The 20,625-nt window shown below is 34.2% G+C and overlaps 1 protein-coding gene across 3 annotated transcripts in view; it reads right to left on the bottom strand.

Annotated features, from left to right (window-relative positions):
- The window catches only part of LOC111148128 (EH domain binding protein 1), a 333,275-nt gene that overhangs the window by 186,367 nt on the left and 126,283 nt on the right, over positions 1-20,625 (bottom strand). For 2 of the 3 annotated variants that reach the window (XM_022504547.1, XM_022504548.1), the window contains exons 6-8: positions 19,583-19,764; positions 16,963-17,102; positions 1,098-1,220 (exon numbers count right to left, since the gene is read on the bottom strand). In XM_022504547.1, the coding sequence (XP_022360255.1) occupies positions 1,098-1,220; positions 16,963-17,102; positions 19,583-19,764 (445 nt within the window). Of the gene's footprint in view, positions 1-1,097; positions 1,221-1,865; positions 1,971-16,962; positions 17,103-19,582; positions 19,765-20,625 lie in introns of all 3 variants that reach the window. The other variant, XM_022504546.1, reaches the window with a different exon arrangement.

Genomic DNA, 20,625 nt, shown 5'->3' with positions numbered 1-20,625 from the left:
ATTAAATTAAATATATGAATTTAGAATCTGGTAAGAAGGGAGAAAGTAAAGGATGAGAAGGAGAAATGGGTTACAAAATGATATTGCTCCAATAAGAGTAAATCTTGAAGTTAAAACCTCATTTTCACCATGACAGGTAGTAACAAAATTCTTCAAAGCTCATGAGGATTTCATAAGAGCAGTCTAAAAGATGTACACACTGGTTAATCATTCTTGCATTTACTTTGAAAAAAGTTTAAACAGAGGTCTCACTTCTTCAACAGTTCTTATCTAGGCTTTAAGAGTTCAAAACTACTTGAAAAGAAAAATGACTCAGGAAAAAAAAAATTCCGTGGATGTATTCCTCACAAGTATGTTGTATATATGACTGCAGGAGTTTTCAATCTCCTTTTTGCTCCATGCTATTTACATGCACAACTTACTCTTACTACTTACTATAATTCTCAGCCCAAGACATGGAGTGGGGGTGGGGGAGTTCACTGGACTCTGCAGGAAAGGGCAGAGGAACTGAGAGAGGGAGAAGCCATCCCACAACCCCAATATCAGCATGTGTCACAACTTGACCCTACCTGACAGATTAATCTAATGAGACTTTACTATATGCCAGCTAGTTGAAACACGGTCATCTCTAACATTAGAGCTTTACCATCTAACTTGACCAAACTATTAGAGTATTTAAAAATAACCCCCATGTAGAAGGTGGGTAAAGAGGAAGGGTGAAATAGGTGCTGAGGATTCAGATTACACTTATCGTGATGAGCACTGAGTAATGAATAGAATTGCTGAATCACTGTTTGGTACACCTGAAACCAATGTAACACTGCATGTTAATTATACTGGAATTAAAAAAAAATAAACCCCATGTAAATGTTTATGTAAAGGTTTCTTTTTTCTTTATTCAGTGGAAGCTACCCAGATTTGTTAATCAACTGCATTAAATACAATATCATCATAAACAAAAATTATTTTGAATCTTTAAAAAAAAAATCTCTTCCTACATTACAATTCAAGATTATACTTGATTGAATTCAAGATTCAATACAAGACTGAACTTGGCTTTATAAAGACTTTTAAAAGTACAGAAAAAAACTCGTTACCTTCTGAGTCAGGATCTCCAAATGGGTTTAATTCTGCTACATCAGGATCGCCAAATGGATTTAAAGTCACAGTGGCCAAGTCCTTTTCTGCCTCATCCAAAAAGTTCAGTTTGTTGATAAGCTCTGAAAGTAAACGTTATGTGTTAGTTCACTATGACTGTAGTTAAGTATAATTCCTGATCATTCAAAAAATATTTCAAATTGTAAAAATTCACATTAATAATACCTGCAAATAATAAGACATAGCATTTTACCTATGGCAGAATGCCATTCATGTATTTTGTAGCATACCAACATTTTCAAATAAAACAAAACAAATATATGCATATTGATTTGAAAATTATATCAGATAATGAACTAGAGAAACTTTCATCAGTCTAATTTAATCCAATAAAGTGCTGATTCTTAGAAGAATATCCTCCAGTTCTAAATATGAATAATTCAAATAGGTTTAATATAAGCAAATATTTTAAAGACAGTAAAGTTATAATATATAAGCTAGATGAAGAAATATGCCATGTTATATAATCAATTATCTTAAAGATGTTTCTAAATCACTGCCTATCAAGGATACTGTTATAAGGTTTTGCTAAAGATGGTAAGTATTGTTGTTGTCTGTTGGTACGCTACAAATTACCAAAGAAAACATTTAAGGAAAAGCACAAAGACAAAACTGACAGCTAATAAATACAGACAGAAGTCAAGAGGTAGCAGGTCACACTAAATACAGGCAATCAGAAGCAGAAAGAAAGGAAGAAGCTCTTAGACCTTCAGAAGAACTGGCTGATTTAGCTGAAGGCATATTTGCTTGCTTTATGCAGTCATCTTGATCTTCATCTAAGCTGCTCAGAGCATTCAATTGGTTTACAATTTCTGTAAACAGAAGCCAGTCGAGACAAATGTAAGGTAAGGTCATTTAATTAAAGAGCCATAGAAGCATGCTGTTACTCAAAAAGACAAAGAGAGGGGATGTTTGGTTAATCAGGAGAATACATTCAGAGGATGTTATTTTGATGGACTATAGCAGATGTATTTAACAGAAAGTGACGTTGTACTCATATTTTAAAATAGAAAACATTTTGTTAAATTTATGTTACTAATATAACATCTATGTTAATAAACACAAAACAAAGATAATAACTCAAGAGGCTGACATTGGCTTTAGCAACTTCATGTATTTATAAAACAGTGGTTTAGTATATGTGCTGCCGAAGCGAGCACATAAAACAGTGGTTTAAATGCATATTAGAACAATTAAAAATGTCCGCTGATAACTACAGAAAAAAAGTACTATTTGTTTCATATTATAAACGTAAGCTAAAGGTTTTAAGAGTTTATCTATACGAATCATGAACAGAAAAATACTTGTTTATGTTCTAGAATTTTAAAAATCAGCACAAAATAAGAAGAGCAGGCAATAGCTACTATTTTCTACAGCAACTTTTCTTTTATGGGAACTCTTGAGTATTAGCTTTAGAAAATCTTACAATTTAGCCAATAAGAAACAAAAGGTTAGATAGGAAAATATTAAAATAAGATAGAATTTGTTTTGTGCATTAAGTAAAATTTTTTAACATGAGTCATATATATTTTGGACAACTCAACATGTGTAATTATCATTCACTAAGTGAAAATTAACTGGAAAAAAAAATAACAAAAGCCTAGTAGGGTATTCTAGTTAATCCTTGCTGTTTCCAAAGTTACAACCCGGGAATAGCTTAGGTATTAGGACAAATCAAACAGGTCGAGATTATTCAGTGGGAAAGAAAAAAAAATAGTTAAAAATAGAAAAGAGTTGTAAATTCAGCTTTAAAAATTGTGTTAACACTATGAATCTAAGTACACATTCTAAATTTCATTTAAACTAAATCACAGAATACACAGTTGTAATAAGGTTGTCTTCAGCCATTCATTTGTTGTTGAATAAATATTTATCACTCTGTGCCAAGTATTATCCTTGGGACACAAAGATGAAAAAAACATACATGGCACTGTCCTCCTGGAATTTATATTGTATAAAAATACAAATTAATATTGAAACAGGCTTAGTAAATGACTACTGGAGTATTAGATGGTCAGAAATACTAGTGTTATTTTACAGATCTTTGAGCTAAAGATGATAAACTTATTCAATTCTTATGTCTTGATGAGAAATACATTTTGCGTGAAAAAATTGCTTGAGATGGTCACGTAAACCACAGAACGTAAGGAGTAAACACAATACCAGCTGAATTCTTTGAGTGATTTTGAATAGTAAGAGTTGGATAGTCAGACTTTATAAAATGTCTTTTTTCATTTTATTCTGCCAACGGTTTTAAACCCCACTCTCACTCATCCTAGTAAACTCATTAAGATAGAGCTCATCCATAAATTAGATCCTTTACCTCTCACAGATAGTTATAACTTGGTAATTTTTAAGGAAATATAACGGGATAGAGGATCAGTGTTAAATGGTTACCAGTGCATGACTGACTTTTTTCATTTAATACTAGTTACATATTATTTAAAATTTGCAAATGATTCTTAACTTTGGAAGCATGAAAAAAGAAATATTAACAACAGCAGCTAAACTTTCCATTCCTCCTAGAACTTCTGCTTCTAGACCTTTCATTCATATTAACAAAGTGAAAGGTAATTCTGTTTAGCTATACCAATACTTTCTCTATTTGGCATGCAAATAAGTGTTAATTCAAATCATAATAAGAGGCAACCTCCAAAGAAATATCATTTACCTATTTAATAAATATTTATCAAAAACTTGTTATATAGTTATATATCTTTGGTAATACCTGCCTCATCGTTTTATATTTTTGTGGGATAGGTAAGTGAAGCATTATACATTATATGATAAGTATGATAAATATTATGACTGAGATATGCATTACAGGCCATGTGAAACTGGAAAAGAGGCAGACAGCTCATTCTAAGGTCAGGAAGGCCTTCTGAACTTATTTAAATTTGAGCTAATCCAAGACATCATCATCATTATTATTATTATTATAAAAGAAGAAATGGAGAGCATTCTACAGGACAAAAGGGAGATAAATGAGAACAAGACACATTTGAAGAACTGCAAGTTGTATGGGGTCTAAGATGCCAGAGGTGGAAAACAGAATGAGATGAGGTTCGCAAATGTCCTACTCTAAGATTATTGTGGTCAAGCCAAAGAATGTGATCTTTACTCTGAGAACTATGGGAATCCACTGAAAAATCAAAATGTATATTTTAGAAACATCACTCCAGCAGCAACATGGTGGCGGCATTTGGAAAAAAAAACAGGACAGGAAGAAAGAAGATAAGTAGTTCAGCAACACCATTCCAAGAAAAGAGGCAATCAATAAATATTTGCTAATTAAAGAATAAATTAAGAATATAGATTTGGCGGTTAATTTGATGTGAGGGATAGGGAAAGAAATCTAGGACAAGCGCCAGCTCTCTATCTTGGATGACTATGTGGATAGTATTCTATTACTGTGATGGGGGCTATTCAGTTCAGAACTTACCAAGCTACAGGTGCCTGTGAAACTTCCATGGAAATAATTCAACTGGCAGATACAGATATTGGTCTGGAACCCAAAATAATTTTGTTATGTATTTCTCCCTTTAAAAAAGCACTTTTCAGGGCACCTGGGTGGCTCAGTTGGTTAAGTGTCTGACTCTTGATTTGGGCTAAGGTCATGATCTCAGGGTGTAAGACTGAGCCCCACATCAGGCTCTGCACTGGGCATGAAGTATGCTCAAGATTCTCTCTTTCCCTCTTCCGCTTCCCTCCTCCCCCTCCAAAACAAAAATAAAAAAAAATAAGTTAAACCACTTTTCCGTCTTTTTAATTTCCCATAGCCAATGTATTTTAAAATATATAACTGGAAAAAAGTTAAAATTTTAAAAGACTTATGACAAAGATTTATCCCCAGAATTGTTTTAAGCAGGAAGCTTTCTCAGTAGTATATTACCTTGACCAAAACCCTTCCTGGACCAATATATTTATATAATACTGTATTACTTTTTAAAACTTTTTTTTTTTTTTAAAGATTTTATTTATTTATTTGTCAGAGAGAGGGAGAGAGAGAGAGCACAGGCAGACAGAATGGCAGGCAGAGGCAGAGGGAGAAGCAGGCTCCCTGACGAGCAAGGAGCCCAATATGGGACTCGATCCCAGGACGCTGGGATCATGACCTGAGCCGAAGGCAGCTGCTTAACCAACTGAGCCACCCAGGCGTCCCAATACTGTATTACTTTTTATTATGGTCTGGTTTCACCAAATATTTATACATTTGAAAAATGCTAAGAATACTATGTAACAGCACAAATTTCTACCCCAGTGCTACTCAAATTGAGCAATAAACTTGTACTGTAAAACTTAGTCATAGCAACAGTGTATTATTCTGGACTTGCTTCACATTGGTGAGAACAAAAAGGAAAACTAAATTAGAGGCAGGCAATCGAAGCAAAGGGTCAAGTAATTTGAGACTCTCCTTTAGTTAGGAAGGCAAAAGAAGATAGAAATTGACCACAAGAGATTATCACACTGAACAAAAAAGGTAGTTGGGGTGGTGGCATTAAGAGTAGGTGATGTCTTCCTTTTGAAAAAGACTGTAGCTGAGTTAAAAGAAGAAAAAATAAACTGCCTAGAGCTGAACATACCTGCAAATCTTGTAGCATCCTCATTGTTCTCTCTAAAGCATAATAATATTCAGTACAGTTCTATCTCATTTTAAGATGGTCTAAGAGGGTAACCTTTCAGCTTCCTGGCAGAGTCATGGTTCAAAAAATGTCATTTTTCTCACAGGCTCAAGTCCATAAATATTTGATATAACTAATGGGTTTAATAATATGATTTTTAATCCCATGGTGCATCACAATGGAGAAAGGAGGGGCTACTTCAGGCAGAAAAGACGACATTGAGAAGTCTGTCCCCAGGACCTCCAACACCTCCCTCTTAATTAGTAAACCTTAGTAGCGTATTAGTATGATCAAGTTCCTCCCAATTTTTTAGATACGCCCCTCAACCATCAGCCTTTTCTAGTTTAGTCAGACTCTCTTAATCCTCATAAGAAAACAACTTTATAACAGTAGTCCACAATTTCTCACCTACCATTCATTCTTCAACTCATTGCACCTTTTTTTCCCACCTTTATGAATCCCCTTTTCCAAAACTGCTCTCAGGTCACCATTGTATAGTCTAGATGGCACGTACACTAGATACCTGTCAGCTCTTATCATACTTGAACTCTGTATGAGTAAATGTGATTAGTCCTTCCTTCCTTGAAATTCCTTCCAGGACAATAGTACCACATGGTTTTCTCCTATCTCTTTGATAGTTCTGTCTCGGTCTCATTTAATAGTAACTATTCTTCCCTCTACCTCTTAAATATTATCTTAAATATTATCTATTCCTTAGAACTCCATCATAGGTCTTTTTTTTTTTTCCCCTCCCTAAATTTGCTCTTTCTGGAAAAATTCATCTACTCTCCTGGCTTAACCTAACACAGAAATGCAGATTCATTTGACTACTGGGCACTTTCACCCTAATGACCTGAGACATTCCCCTCACACACTTACACAAAAAATGGAATTAAATAGCTATGTGTCTATGTCATGTTCGTCTTTCATCTGTGAAACAGCAGTTTTTAGCATGGGTGGAACTTAACACATGTGAGTGAATGAACTGAATGAGTCATAATAATTGGCACCATATTTGTAGAGCCAGAAATACCTGTATTTTTAAATCATATGTGTTTATCTATATATCTATCTATGTATCTATACATGTATCTAGCTATATTTCATTTACCTATCTAAGTGTTATAGTTTAAGCCATCACACCAAAATTTGGTGGCTTAAAACAAATTACTATCCCTCACACTTCTATGGGTTGACTGGACTCAGTGGGGTGGTTTATTACAGTTAGATGGTGGCTGGGGCTGAAGTCATTTAAAAGTTTAAACTGGACTTGATATCCAAAATAGGTTCTCTACTTGCATGTTTGGTATTTCAGTTGAGAAAGCAGGAACAAGTGGATGCTAGCCATGCATATCTCTCTCCCAAAGTGTCCTGTCCACATAGCTAATTTGGAGTTCCTTTCAGCACAGCATTTCAGGATAGCTGGACTTTCTAACATGGCAGCTGGCTTTCCCCTAAGCATTCTTTATAAGAGGGCCAGGCAGATGATATGAGGCACTTTATGACTTGGCTTTTTAAGTTACAAAGTGTCACTTCAGGGCTAGCCCAGATGTAAGAGAGAGGACTACCAAAGGGCATGAATCGTAGGAAGAATGGTTCACTGGAGACAATCTTTGGAGACTAGCTATCACACCAATCAATAAATCAGCAAGTTGAAAAGAATTTATTTTCTTACTAATCTAACATACTTACTTAGAATATTTTTACGTTACCTACCACCAGTATTTTACAAATGCACATACATGAAAGGCACAAACTTTAAATTATGTAATTCAATGAATTTTGATAAATGTATACACTAATGTAACCCAAGATCCAGAACATTTGCATCACCCCCTTGAGTTTTCTCATGCCTCTTTTCAATCAATCCCCAAACCCACAGGCTAACACCATCACACAGGATTGGTTTTTGCTTCTTCCAGAACTTCACATAAATGGACTTCTTACATTCAGCATAATGGTTTTGAAATACATCCATGATGTTGAACATAACAACTGTTCATTTTTAATGAAAGGCATTCCATTCATGAATAGACAGCTGACCCTTGAACATGAGTTTGAACTGTGCAGGTCCACTGATACTAGATTTTTTTTCAATTCATATAGTACAGTCCTATAAATAAATGTATGTTCCTCATGACTTTCTTCATAACATTTTCTTTTTTCTAGCTTACTTTATTGTAAAAATACAGTATATAATACATATAAAACAAGGGTTAATCAATTGTTTATATTATCAATAAGGCTTTTGGTTAATAGTAGGCTATTAGTAGTTGAGTTTATGGGGAGTTAAAAGTTATAATGGATTTTCAACTATCCAGGGAGTTGACACCCCTCACCCCCATGTTGTTCAAGGGTCAACTATGCTACAGTTCATTTAGCCACTGCCCTATTGATGTATACCTGAGCTGTTTCCAGTTCAGGGCTACTATGAATAAAAATGCTATGAACATTTTTGTACAGATCTTTTTTGTGGCCATGTGTTTTCATTTTTTTGGATAAACATCAAGGAGTGGAACTGCTGGGTCAGAGGTAGCATATGTTTAGTGTTATAAGAAATTCCTCAAGTAATCATACCATTTATTACATACTTTACCAAAAATGGATGAGAGTTCCAGTTAGTGTACATCCTTGCCAATATTTAGTATTGCTAGTCTTAAATTATAACCATTCTACTGGGTGTGGAATTATCTCATTGTGATTTTAATCTGCTTTTCCCTGATCACAAGTCATGCTGAGAACATTTTCATGTGATTATTGGCCAGCGATACAGCTTTCTTTGGGGACCACATATACAATTTTTTTTTGTCCATTTTCTTAAAAAAACAGGGTTGGAGCACCTGTTTTGCTCAGTCAGTACAGCATGCAACTCTAAATCTTGGGGTTGTAATTTCTAGCCCCATGTTGAGTGTCGAGGTTACCTAAAATAAAATCTTTTAAAAAACATTTTTAAGGGGCGCCTGGGTGGCTCAGTGGGTTGGGGCCTCTGCCTTCGGCTCAGGTCGTGATCCCAGGGTCCTGGGATCAGGCCCCACGTCGGGCTCTCTGCTCTGCGGGCAGCCTGCTTCCTCCTCTCTCTCTGCCTGCCTCTCTGCCTACTTGTGATCTCTGTCTGTCGAATAAATAAATAAAATCTTAAAAAAAAAAATTTTTTTTAATAGGGTTGTGTTTTTACTACTGAGATGTCAAACATTTTAAAAAATCTATTCTGAATGCAAGACTTGTCCGATATCTACTTGGTGAGTATTTTCTTCTGGCCTATGACTTGTACCTATACATTTTCTCAGTTATCTATTTTGATGAGCATGAGTTTTTAATTTTGATGAAAATTTTTCTTTCATGTTTACTTGCCTATGTCTTATGTATGAACCCTCTGCCCTCAGGTCATAAATACACTGTTCTTTTTTTTCTCCCCAGAAGCTTTATTGTTCTAGCCTTTGCATTTAGGTCTATGATCAACCTTGAATTAATGTTTGTATATCCTGGAAGGTAGGAATTGAGGCTCATCTTTTCCACACAGACATCTGGGTATTTCAAAATAATCTGTTAAAAAGACTTTACTTTCCTCACTGAATTATGCTGCACCTTTGCTGAAAATTGGCCAAATAAGTTTTCGGTCTATTTCAGAACTTTCTGTTTCATTCCACTGTTCTACGCCAAGACCACACTGTTCTATGCCAAGACCACACCATATTGATTACTATACCTTCATAGTAAATGTTGCTGTCAAGCAGTATTAAAATTATGATGCTGTTCTTTTTCAAAATTGTATTGTTATTCAAGTCCTTTGCATTTCCAAATACATTTCAGAGTCAGCTTTTCAATTTGTTTTGTTTTGTTTTGTTTTTTAAGCCTGCTAGGATTATGATTGGCACTGGGTTGAATCTATAGATTGACTTGGGGAGGACTGAAATCTTAACTATATTGAGTCTTTTCATCTCTAAGTGTAGAATATATCTCCATTTATTAAGGTCTTCTGTAATTACCTTCAATACCTGTGTTACAGTTTTCAATGTGGAGGTTTTTCTATATCTTTTGTTAAATTTATTTCTATTTATAGAACTTTTAGCCTCAACTGTAAATGGAATTATTTTGCTAATTTCATTTCCCAAATGTTTGTTGTTCATATACAAAAATACAGATTTTTCTATATTAATCTTGTATCCTATGACATTGCTAGGATCTCCAGTATCATGTTAAACGCAAGTGGTGAAAGCAAACATCTTTGCCTCATTCCCAGTCTTAGGAGAGAAGTATTCAGTATTTTACCATTACATATGATATTAGCTGTAGCTTTTCATTACTGTTCTTTTATCAAAATGAAGAAATTCCCTTATATTGAAATCTTGCTGAGAAACTTGGTACTCCATTTTTGTCAAACACTTCTTTATGTATCTATTGAGGTGATAACATGGTTTTTCTCCTTTATTCTGTTACCGTGGTTAAACCAACCTCGCATTCCTAGGACAAATCCTCAGAGAATGCATATCAGTACTTAGAATATTCATTGTTTTCTGGCTCCTCCCCTAAATACTGGACCGCTTCTAACTTTTTCTTCAGAACTCTTACTTCCATTCTGGCCTTGTCAGATGGGCTCTCAGTGTCACCAGAATTCTCCTGGAGTTTCCTAGGGAGGCAGGGAGCCTTAGAGAATGTTCAATTGTCATTAGTACAAACAAAGCAACATTAATTAGGGTTTAACAGTGACACAGAAAGGAGGCTGAAGTTGTAATCTGTATCTCCTGCCACTTCTGGTCTCTGAGTCAACATATTTGAAGTTCTGAACACAAGGAGGAGATATTCTTACTGTCTTTGGTCTCTCTTCCTAGCATCTCAAATTCCTTTAAAAAGGTGGTAGTTGTGATACCTTGTCAACTTTTTAGCTCAAGGGATCATAAATGCCCCCAGCTCTCTGATTTTACCCTGTTTTCAAACCTCAATACCTAATAATAGGTGCAGTATTCCAGAAATTCTTATCCTTTATAAAGAACTGCAAAATAGAGGGCCATTTTTATTCTACTATTTTATAGAGCCCACAGCAAGCCTATGATTTTGCTCTTTAGTATCCTAGGTACTGGAGAGTAAATGGCGAGGTAAAAACCAGAAGCAAATTAATGGATGTATTATTCTCTGACCAGAGTCCCAAATTCATTCTGAGAGACCTTCTACTCAAAGGAGGAAGACCCATTTTTTCCCCATTCATAGTCCTAGTGAGTAGGACATGAAATGTTAAAGGGCTAAGGCATCCCATAATCAACCTTGGCTCTTCAAATATGAACTGTTAATCTCTACTACCATCTATGCTTAAGATTATATTCTCTGAAATTAGCCAATATGTCACTCTTTATCCTCCCAAATTAACTTTACAAACTATAGGAAATGGAGTAATAAACACCAGACAATAGTGCTTATGGTAAAAATGATTTTAATTTATAAACTGCATCTGGATGGGAAGACACTGAATGGACTATATATCTGATGGAAGGTCAGTTTTGGGCTTCTCTGATTATGGACTCTTTTAACTAGGCATTTCGGTTATAGAAACCCTGGAAACTGTACCTATTAAATGTTTCAAAAGATACCAGCTCTTGGGCAGCATGGATTCTAAACCAAGGCAATCCCAGCTTCTAACTATGTGGACTTGTCTCCGTGTACCTAAGCTGTCATGTGGAGACAGAGGTAAAAAAATAGGACCTGGGATGTTTTGAGGACTCCAGTGAAAACAGAATGCTCTGCTGGCATGCTGTTGTGTTTCTGTGTTTCCAATATCTTTCTCTAAGTGAATCTAATGCTTAGTCTGAATGTCTGGTTGAACCTAAGTAAAATCCTTGGTTATCTTTGCTACAGCTTTAAGTATACTGGTATCTTTCCGGTATTTCATAATGTCTGAGTTTCTCCAATAATGCTCTGCTATAAACTGCTTCAGTTGAACCTGACTTTCTGAGCTATATTCAACAGGACATTGTTATTTATGGAGGAAATCTTTTTTCTCTTCTTGTTGATATGTGTTCAGAAATTCAAGAGAAATCCTAAAGATGGTCATATTGCCGTATAGCGGTTCATGAATTCTGAGGTTGCTATATGTAGACAGAGGCACTGATTGTTTTAAAGCCATACATGTTTTCTAATACTGCCTATAATAAACTATCCCATTAATAGGCTTTGTTTCTCCATCTCCAGGGTCTATTATTCCCACTACATTTCACTGATTCTTCTAATTTAATTCAAAACTTCCTTGCCCATTTACTGGTGCTGCACCTCTTAGTAGAACACACCTGTACATAACAGTATCAATAAAAGGTTTCTAAGAGCTAGTTCTAAAACATGTTTTCAGTTAGCAGTGAATTTAGTCTCAGAACAGAGTAGAGATTTTTGATCAATCCAAGTACAGATACCATGAATTTTTATTTACCTTACAGCAAAGACCACAATTTCAGAATATTTGTTAATTACTATTGATCTAACAGCAATATTCCATAAGAAATCACTGACTAAATGATTAGCCTCTAGATATCAATCTAAAGTATCACAAAATAATTGTGATAGTCTGTTCTCTCAAGAAGTTTGCAGCTTAGTTGGGAAATAATATACCCATATAATTTTTTTTGATATGTGATTACATTTTATGCATTTATATTGCAATATATAGATATAATTAATAGAGATGAAATTTAAAATAATGATTCCTTCCTCCATAAACATTCTGTCAGCAATTTCAAAACTGCAAGGAAGAGCGAATATAAGCTGTGTTTAAACTACTGCCACTTTAGGGCACGTGGGTGGCTCAGTGGATTGGGCGTCTGCCTTCGGCTCGGGTGGTGATCTCGGGTTCCTGGGACTGAGACCCGATTGGGCTCTCTGCTTGGCGGGGAGCCTGCTTCCCTGTCTCTCTGCCTGCCTCTCTGCCTACTTGTGATCTCTCTCTCTGTGTCAAATAAATAAATAAAATCTTAAAAAAAAAATAGATTTCTTAAAAAAAAAAAAGAAAGAAACTACTGCCACTTTAACCAGTAAATAAAAATACCCACCATACTTTATTTGTACCACGTTTATAAAATGCATTCATTTTGTTTAGTCCTAACCTATTGCTTTAACATTAATGTTGTTAAATTTTAATATCTTTTCAACTATCTTAAAACTACTTTAACAAAACATTTTTAGAGTGGTAGTGCTGGTGCTAAAAAAAAATTCCTGAAAGATAATAAGTTTGGAATGGAATTTACATGTGCTAAAAAATGCAAACTAAGGAAGCCAAACAACTGCCATAACATGGTGCTATTAATTTAAGTGACTATACTCTGCAAATATAATAGAGAAAAAAAAGTAACATCAAAGGAAAAATATGCTACAATGACTGTGGATTGACTTAAGAGCATGCATCTAATCACCACTGTTTCCACCTACACTTACTCCCTCAACACACATTTTGCATTCATTACTTTTAGAAAACTAGTCTTGAATTATTTAAGGTTTTGAATTATGTCTCCTCCAGATCACATGCCTTCCATAAAATGGGACCACTCTACCCTGAAAAAGGTAGTACATGAGTAAAGGTCAAATAAATGGAACAATATAATAAGCAAGAGTGATCAGCATGGGCTTAAATAGGAAATGGAAGTCCCTTCATTGATTTATGGCCTTTCAGTTAACACATCTTAAATTCTCAATATGTTCTAGACAATGTGCCAGAAGCTAGAGATGAAAAAATTACTAGAACGTAGTCTCTACCTTGAACAATTTCAGAAAATGGGGAAAAGAAATACATAAATAAATAACAACACAAAAATAGTAAAATTTCAAAGAAATCTTGGATCATCACAAGTTGCATTAAAACAACTTCTCTGATTAGGGTCAGAGGATTTTAGGCTATCTAAAATAAAGCTATTCCTCCTACAAGAATTTTATTTATTTTTATTATTTTATTTTATTTTATTTTCCAGTGTTCCAAAATTCATTGTTTATGCACCACACCCAGTGTTCCATGCAATACAAATTTTAGAAAATAAGGTGTATGTGTATGATTAGGCAATAAGGGTTACTATGGTCAAAATGTTTGTGTCCCCCCAAAATTTGTATGTTGAAATCTTAATTCCCAATGTGATGGTATTAGGAGGTGGAACTTTTGGGAGAGGATTAGGTCATGAGGACAGAGCCTTCATGAATAATATTAATGCCCTTCTAAAGGGGGCCCCAAAGAGATTCCTTTCCCCATTCCACCACGTGAGGAATACAACAAGAGGTCTGTGACCCAGAAGAGGGCCCTCATAAGGTACCCATCTATAGTATTTTGTTGTAGCAGCCCAAACAGACTAAGACAAGGGTTTAGCTATAAACTCTAATTATTACTCAATATTTTCATTACATATACCAAAAATAATGTCCTTTCTTTTCCTTTCAATACCACCATAAAACTTCTGACATATTGTTATCACATTTTCCCCCCACTGCTGTGATCTTTTGATCACAATTTACAACACTGCTCAAAACAGCTATGAAAATATGTGGTTTTTTAAAATTCCTACTTAAGGTACTAGTGTCTAGTTGAGATTTAGTTTTAAGCAAAAGCCATCTATGAAGAACAAACCACATCCTCCAACTTAAAGATCAAATTATATCCCACTGCAGTTATAAACACTCATGCTGTAAAAAAATGCCTGTATTTGTAAATAGTACAACAGTAGCACAGAGGCTGGAATGATCAAGCTTAAGTGGGCATGAAATGTTTCCCAGAGTATGTGTCAATAAAATAAAATTTTGAAAGATAGGTAAAAAGTCACCGGTGGTGGTAGAGGAAGGTAATTAATGTATCCTTCCTGAAGTACTTCAGCTAGCCAAATAAAGAACTCAAAGATAGGTAAGACATGACATTTTTAAAAAGTACTGTGTAATGGTTGCTGGCATCAATTACAATCGTAATGTAAATGTCTGCATATATTACTAAAAATCCAAAATACTGAAATAAAAATAATAGCCAGGAAGGGCTAGAGGGAGAGGTTTGAATAAAGAGAAAATAATGTTGAATCTCTCATCTTACATGAGTAAAGTCAACACACTGTTTTATTCATTTATTTATTTTTTAAAGACTTTATTTTTAAGTACTCTCTACACACAATGTGGAGCTCAAACTCATAACCCCGAGATCAAGAGTCACATGTTCTACTAACTGAGACAGCCAGGTACCCCTGTTTAATTTTTATGTTAGTAGAGAAATATAGGTTCATTTATTTATCCATCTGGCTATTTATCTTAGAGGACAGTATACTAAAATGAAAATAAAATGTATTAACTTCCAAATTACTCTATTTACAAATGCTTAAATAAAGAACATTTGAGAATGGTAAAATTTAAGGGGTGGATGGGAAAAAAATAGTAAGAAAATTCCCAAATAAAAGTATAAATAAAGTAGTAAGTGAAATTAAGTATGTAGTTGTCAAAAATATAACTATTAAGGACAAAGAATATAAAGACAGATAAACCAAATACTGTTTATAAGAGAAGCACTTAATACAGGTTAAAAAGAAAGTAATAAATACACTAGGAAAATACAAATACCAAAAAAAAAAAAAACAGCATGCATAAATATTAACATCAGGCAAAATTTCTCAGCATGAGGCATTAAATTGGGCAAATCAAATTATAATCCATAATGAAACTAGTAGAAAATCAACTTTTATGCACTAAAGAATTAAGCATTGAAATTCTCTTTCACAGATAAACTATACAAAAAAAGAATATAAATGACTAAAAAGTTAAGGTTTGGTCTAATAAATATATGCTGAATCAACAAATAGAATATACATGTAAAAAGATATTTATGGAAAATTTACAAAAATAGATCATATATCTAGACTACAAAGATCACTTATCTGATCACCTCACTTATCTGAGATTGAAGTTTGAAAGTCTTCAGAATTTTCTTTGAATAAATTTAAACAAAGAAACAAACTATAAAGCCCATGATAAAATACATTCTCCTAAACAACCTTGCGTTGAACCAGAAATCAAAATGCCAATCATACATTAGAAAATATTAATTTACAAAATTTGTAGAGGACAAAACATCCATCTTTGCATACAAGTCTGTTCAATTCTTTATAATAAATTTCTAGAAATGGAGTGGAAACAAGTATTACGAGAATTCAGAAAGTCAAGGAAATTTTTGGCTAAGGAGGTAAATGGGTCATGTGATTAATGAAAACTTTCCCTATCACTACCATTATGATAGTAATAGTTGGGGTTGAGCCAAGAGATGGCTGTCAAAGTGTCAAGAATTTGGAAACATTCACCAATAGGCAAGTAAATGACAGAAGTCAAGGAAAAGCAACACAAAAATTTAGAACAATTCATTAGCTGAAAGAAGTATGTATATTGTGCTTTTCACTCTAATAATAAAGGTATAACATCAATTCTGTAAGTATGGTAGCCAGATTATCAATATTTACTGACCAGTTAATACAAAGAGATTCTAACCACTTATCATCTGAGTACTATGATCAAACCAGCCATAAAGAATACCTACATGGAAGCTTCTAGATATAAGGAAACATAAGATATATACAAATTAAAAAAAAAAAAAAAGAATGTGCCATAAATAATAAATGCACATGAGCTAGAAGAAGGTAGACAATTCATCTTGTCCTGATACTCTTAAAGATCTTTACTTAAAAGAAGGTTCACCCTTGGGGCGCCTGGGTGGCTCAGTGGGTTAAGCTCCTGCCTTTGGCTCAGGTCATGATCTTAGGGTCCTGGGATCAAGCCTCTCTGCTCAGCAGGGAGCCTGCTTCCCTCTCCCCCTCTGCCTGTCTCTCTGCCTACTTGTGATCTCTGTCTGTCAAATAAATAAATAAAATCTTAAAAAAAAGAAAAAAGAAAGAAGGTTCACCCTTAAACTCACAAAAGTGTGAACATGTTTAGGCTACTTTATACTATAATCAGTAGTCCCACTAAAGTTTTATGCTTTCTTAACTAAGCTTGGACTTGATTTTTAAATTGTGAAAATCTGCTACTAACCATCAGTCCATAAAGTTTTCAGAGAGCTAAACGGTATATTATATTAAAACAGCTTTAAGGAAGAAAAAAATATTTTGTTAGAAGCATTGTTTTTTCCTGGAAAACAACGAGTTTTCAACTTTGCAAAAGAAAAAAAAAGATAAACTTCTAGCTTAATGCTAATAAAACCAACCTGTAATTTTTGCTGCCTTTTCCTCTTGGTTCACGCGGTTCTCATCATCATCTTCATTATCTTCTTCAAAGTCATCTAAATTGCCAATGTCAGCCTGCTTCATACTCATTAAACTAGCCAGACTTTGCATGTCTTCATCCCTACATGAATGATTTCAAATTTAACATACAGCTCATGAAATGGCATTGTTTGAAAAAAGACTGCTTAAGAAAATAATAATATATTCCTTCTTTCAATATGTTAATGAGCCTTTTTAAACAGTTGCCCAAGACTATTGAAAAGTCTAAATTCATTTTTAAATGGTATGTTTAAATAGTAAAAAGCAAACTGGATTAAAAACTAACTGGTTAGGAGTTAGTTTAACTCTGGTTGCAGATCTGTTGAAGACTAAAATTTTCTTCATAGGATTAAAGTATGGTTTCCTAATCATTAAACCTGAAAATAAAAACTTGTTTCATAAAACAGTGAGGTAGCTTGCAAATCAATGAGATCTAGTCTTTAAAATATTCAAACTTTCAAAGTAAATTAGAATAGAAATTCTTCATCTGAAATCCATGAACCCTTTTGGTTTGGTGAGTAGGAAGAAAAAGAAATGGTAAACCACCGTAAATTATATTTAAATCTTGTTTAAATGTGCACTTTTCTCAAAGGGGCCACAACTCCCCAGAAGTTAAGGAACTACTGTAACAGAAAAAAAACACCTTCAAGTCTAGCATTTTTTAAAAATTACAAGATGGAAAATGACCTGGGTTGATTCTAAGTTAAATACTATATATTTGATAAAATGTAAAAACGTCTGTCTTGAAGTATTTTAAGTATATGTGTATATAGTTTACATTAAATACTCCAAACATCAAATTAAGTTTTCTTGATCTATTATTTTTACCTTAAATTTCAAATAAACTACAGTGTATAAAACACATTTCTAGTATTATATATGAACTAAATTTCAATTTTATATACTTCCCTAAAATTCAGAAAGCCAAATTAAGATACTGTTTCTCTTACCACAATAAAATTAAAAAAAAGTCTTTCATAAAGAAATGTTCATTAATATTCATTTATCTCCTAAATACAGTACAACTTTGCAGACTAAATAGGTTTTTGAAATTCTATGCATTTTCTCTCACATAAGTTTAGAGTTAACCAAATCATTTCCCCTTTTAAAAATAAATTTGTGACACAAAGTCTGAATAAACAAAAAAAGTTGTATTACCTTATAGGAATGCCTTATAAATTGCTCACCTGCCAATGGGGGATAATTTCAAGATACGACATTATTCTTGAAATGTTAACTTGCTTAATTTTACTTCTTTAACTTTAACTTCCTCATATTTCGGATTTTAACCTTGACTATTTTTCTCTGTGGAAGGTTAGGAAGCAAGGAGTGTGGAGGTAGAGAGGGAGTTTAGGGTGTTTTGAGAGAATTTTCCACTGGAATTGAGACATTTGGTTCAACTGAATTCCTCTCACCCAGATTCTCCATGGATCGTGCTAATTCACTTACTGCTGCCCAGTGGAAAGGAGTCCACAATCAAAGGATCTCCTCTGGTTTTGTTTTCTCTCTTCTTCCTGTTTCCTTTCCTTTCATTTTGGCTTGTACTTCAGGGTAAGGTATTTATTTTTAATTTCTCAGTATTTAAGACTAAAATTTAAGGTCCTGAGATGAAAGACTGATCACTTCCATTCTGTACTGTCTCTCTACCACACTCACTCAAAAGCCAACTTTCCAGAGATGAGGCTTACTGTTATCTACCAAGTCGTTTGCTGCCCTGTAGATGAGTGCCAAACATCTCATCTTGACTGACACACAGAATCCAGTCTAATCAGTCAAGTGAACATGGCCAATTATAGTAACCACATTCCACTAGCTCAAATACATTTAGAACTATGATTTAGATTGGATCGAAATGTTCATAGCTAGCAGGCTCTTCCTCTTACCTTTTAAGTCTAGGCTTAGAATTTCCATTTCTTCCCTTCTTGATCTTCCTCTCCAAACAGGTACTAACCCCTTCATTATACCCTCAACATGCACTCATCCTTGACTTGACTGTATGCAATGACCATGGTGCATATTAGTTTTCTTCCTGCTCCAGGTATGTTTACCTCATTTTATCCAGTTAGAATTTTACCCTTAGGAGACCAGACCTGGTGCAGGAACTACTATCATGCAATGCCTATTCAGTGCTTAAGAAGTGATTTTTGAAACGAATAATCATAGCAAATTGTACTTTGCTATACAATTTTTAGAAGGCTGAGCCAGAGAACATGAATTGGGAAAAGCTCTACAAACTGAACTGTCTGTACTTGAGAGTACAGTTACTTCCACTGAAGACAATGAAATACAAAACAAATGTGTATGATACCCTAACAACACATGATTTAAAATTTGGAACTTGCTATAGTTACTTTTATATTACTGTTCACTCTCTATAGAGTCAAGAGACTATAAATAACAAAGAGTTCATTTAATTTAGCCTCTGAAACAAAGAATGTCAAGAATGACTGGTATGCAGTAGGTTATTCTCAACTGTTGCCAGTCTACTGACTCAAAAGCTGTTTACATACAGTTTTAAAACACACTCAGAAGCAGCTTGTTTTCTTGACAAAAGAAACTTACGTGGCTTTTCCTTCCCTAAGGAAGATGCAAGATAATGAAAATTGGAGAGTGGCAGAGACAACCTTTTTAGACAATGGCTTGAATTTTAACTTGACATCAGTCTGAGTTGGCATAGGGCTTGCATACTGTTTCATGTTGATGCTGCTAGTAGCAAGAGCTTTCCTTCGACCAGAAGGGGATTCCTGGAAAATGAAAAATAATTCAGAATCTTGGAGTTATTTATTTTACAGCCAAGTAGTTTAAAATAGTACTTTAATAATATGATTAAGTAACAGTTGAAACTTCCCTCCTGAATTCCTGTAACACAAATTTGAAATAAAATTGTGATGAAGTTAAAACTTTAATATCTTTAAATAAGACAGATAAAAATTGGAGAGAGCTGGCCCAGGCAGAAATAAAGACAAACTAAAACAACCCTAAATAGCTCAGAAAAGATAAAGCAACTAATGCAAACTAGGATATAAAGTGTCCAGAGTTCCTCCAAAAAAGACGATCTAGCACAAAGATAGGCATCAAAAGTACTCAAAAACTGTTTTCCTCCCTTTCATTCTATTTAATGTAACCTAATGATATTTCTCCTCTTCTGAATGCCTCCAATTTTTTTATGGAACTCCCAGCCTCTATGGCATTCTAACCTCATTTTTACCTACAGTATCTGAGTCCTATTTATCTTCTAATTTGAGCCTTATTTCTTCCCAGGGGCTTTTCTGGTCATTCCACTCTACATTTCTCTTTCCTTCCCCTCAGGTCACATTTACTAAGGACGAAACCATTGGTTTCTGGGATGCTATGTCTGTGGCAGACACTGCCAAATGACTCCAGCAGGTCTCAAAATTTTCTACACAGCTATTACCAATTCATCAGAAATGAATATAAAATGAAATCTATTTGCTATCAAGGGTACTTAACATTCTAATAATAAGCTATCTCATTTGAAAATTATTCTTTACAGAATAATAGCCTAAGAGAACAATGAAAACAAAACAGCAAAATAATGATTGGGCATTAACTATGTATAAGACACATTGTTGATTCAGGAGTGA

This window comes from Enhydra lutris, unplaced genomic scaffold (genome assembly GCF_002288905.1).
Source record: "Enhydra lutris kenyoni isolate GAN:26980312 unplaced genomic scaffold, ASM228890v2 scaffoldscaffold18, whole genome shotgun sequence".
Classification (NCBI taxonomy): Eukaryota; Metazoa; Chordata; class Mammalia; order Carnivora; family Mustelidae; genus Enhydra; species Enhydra lutris.
This window is presented reverse-complemented; position numbering and strand designations above follow the sequence as displayed.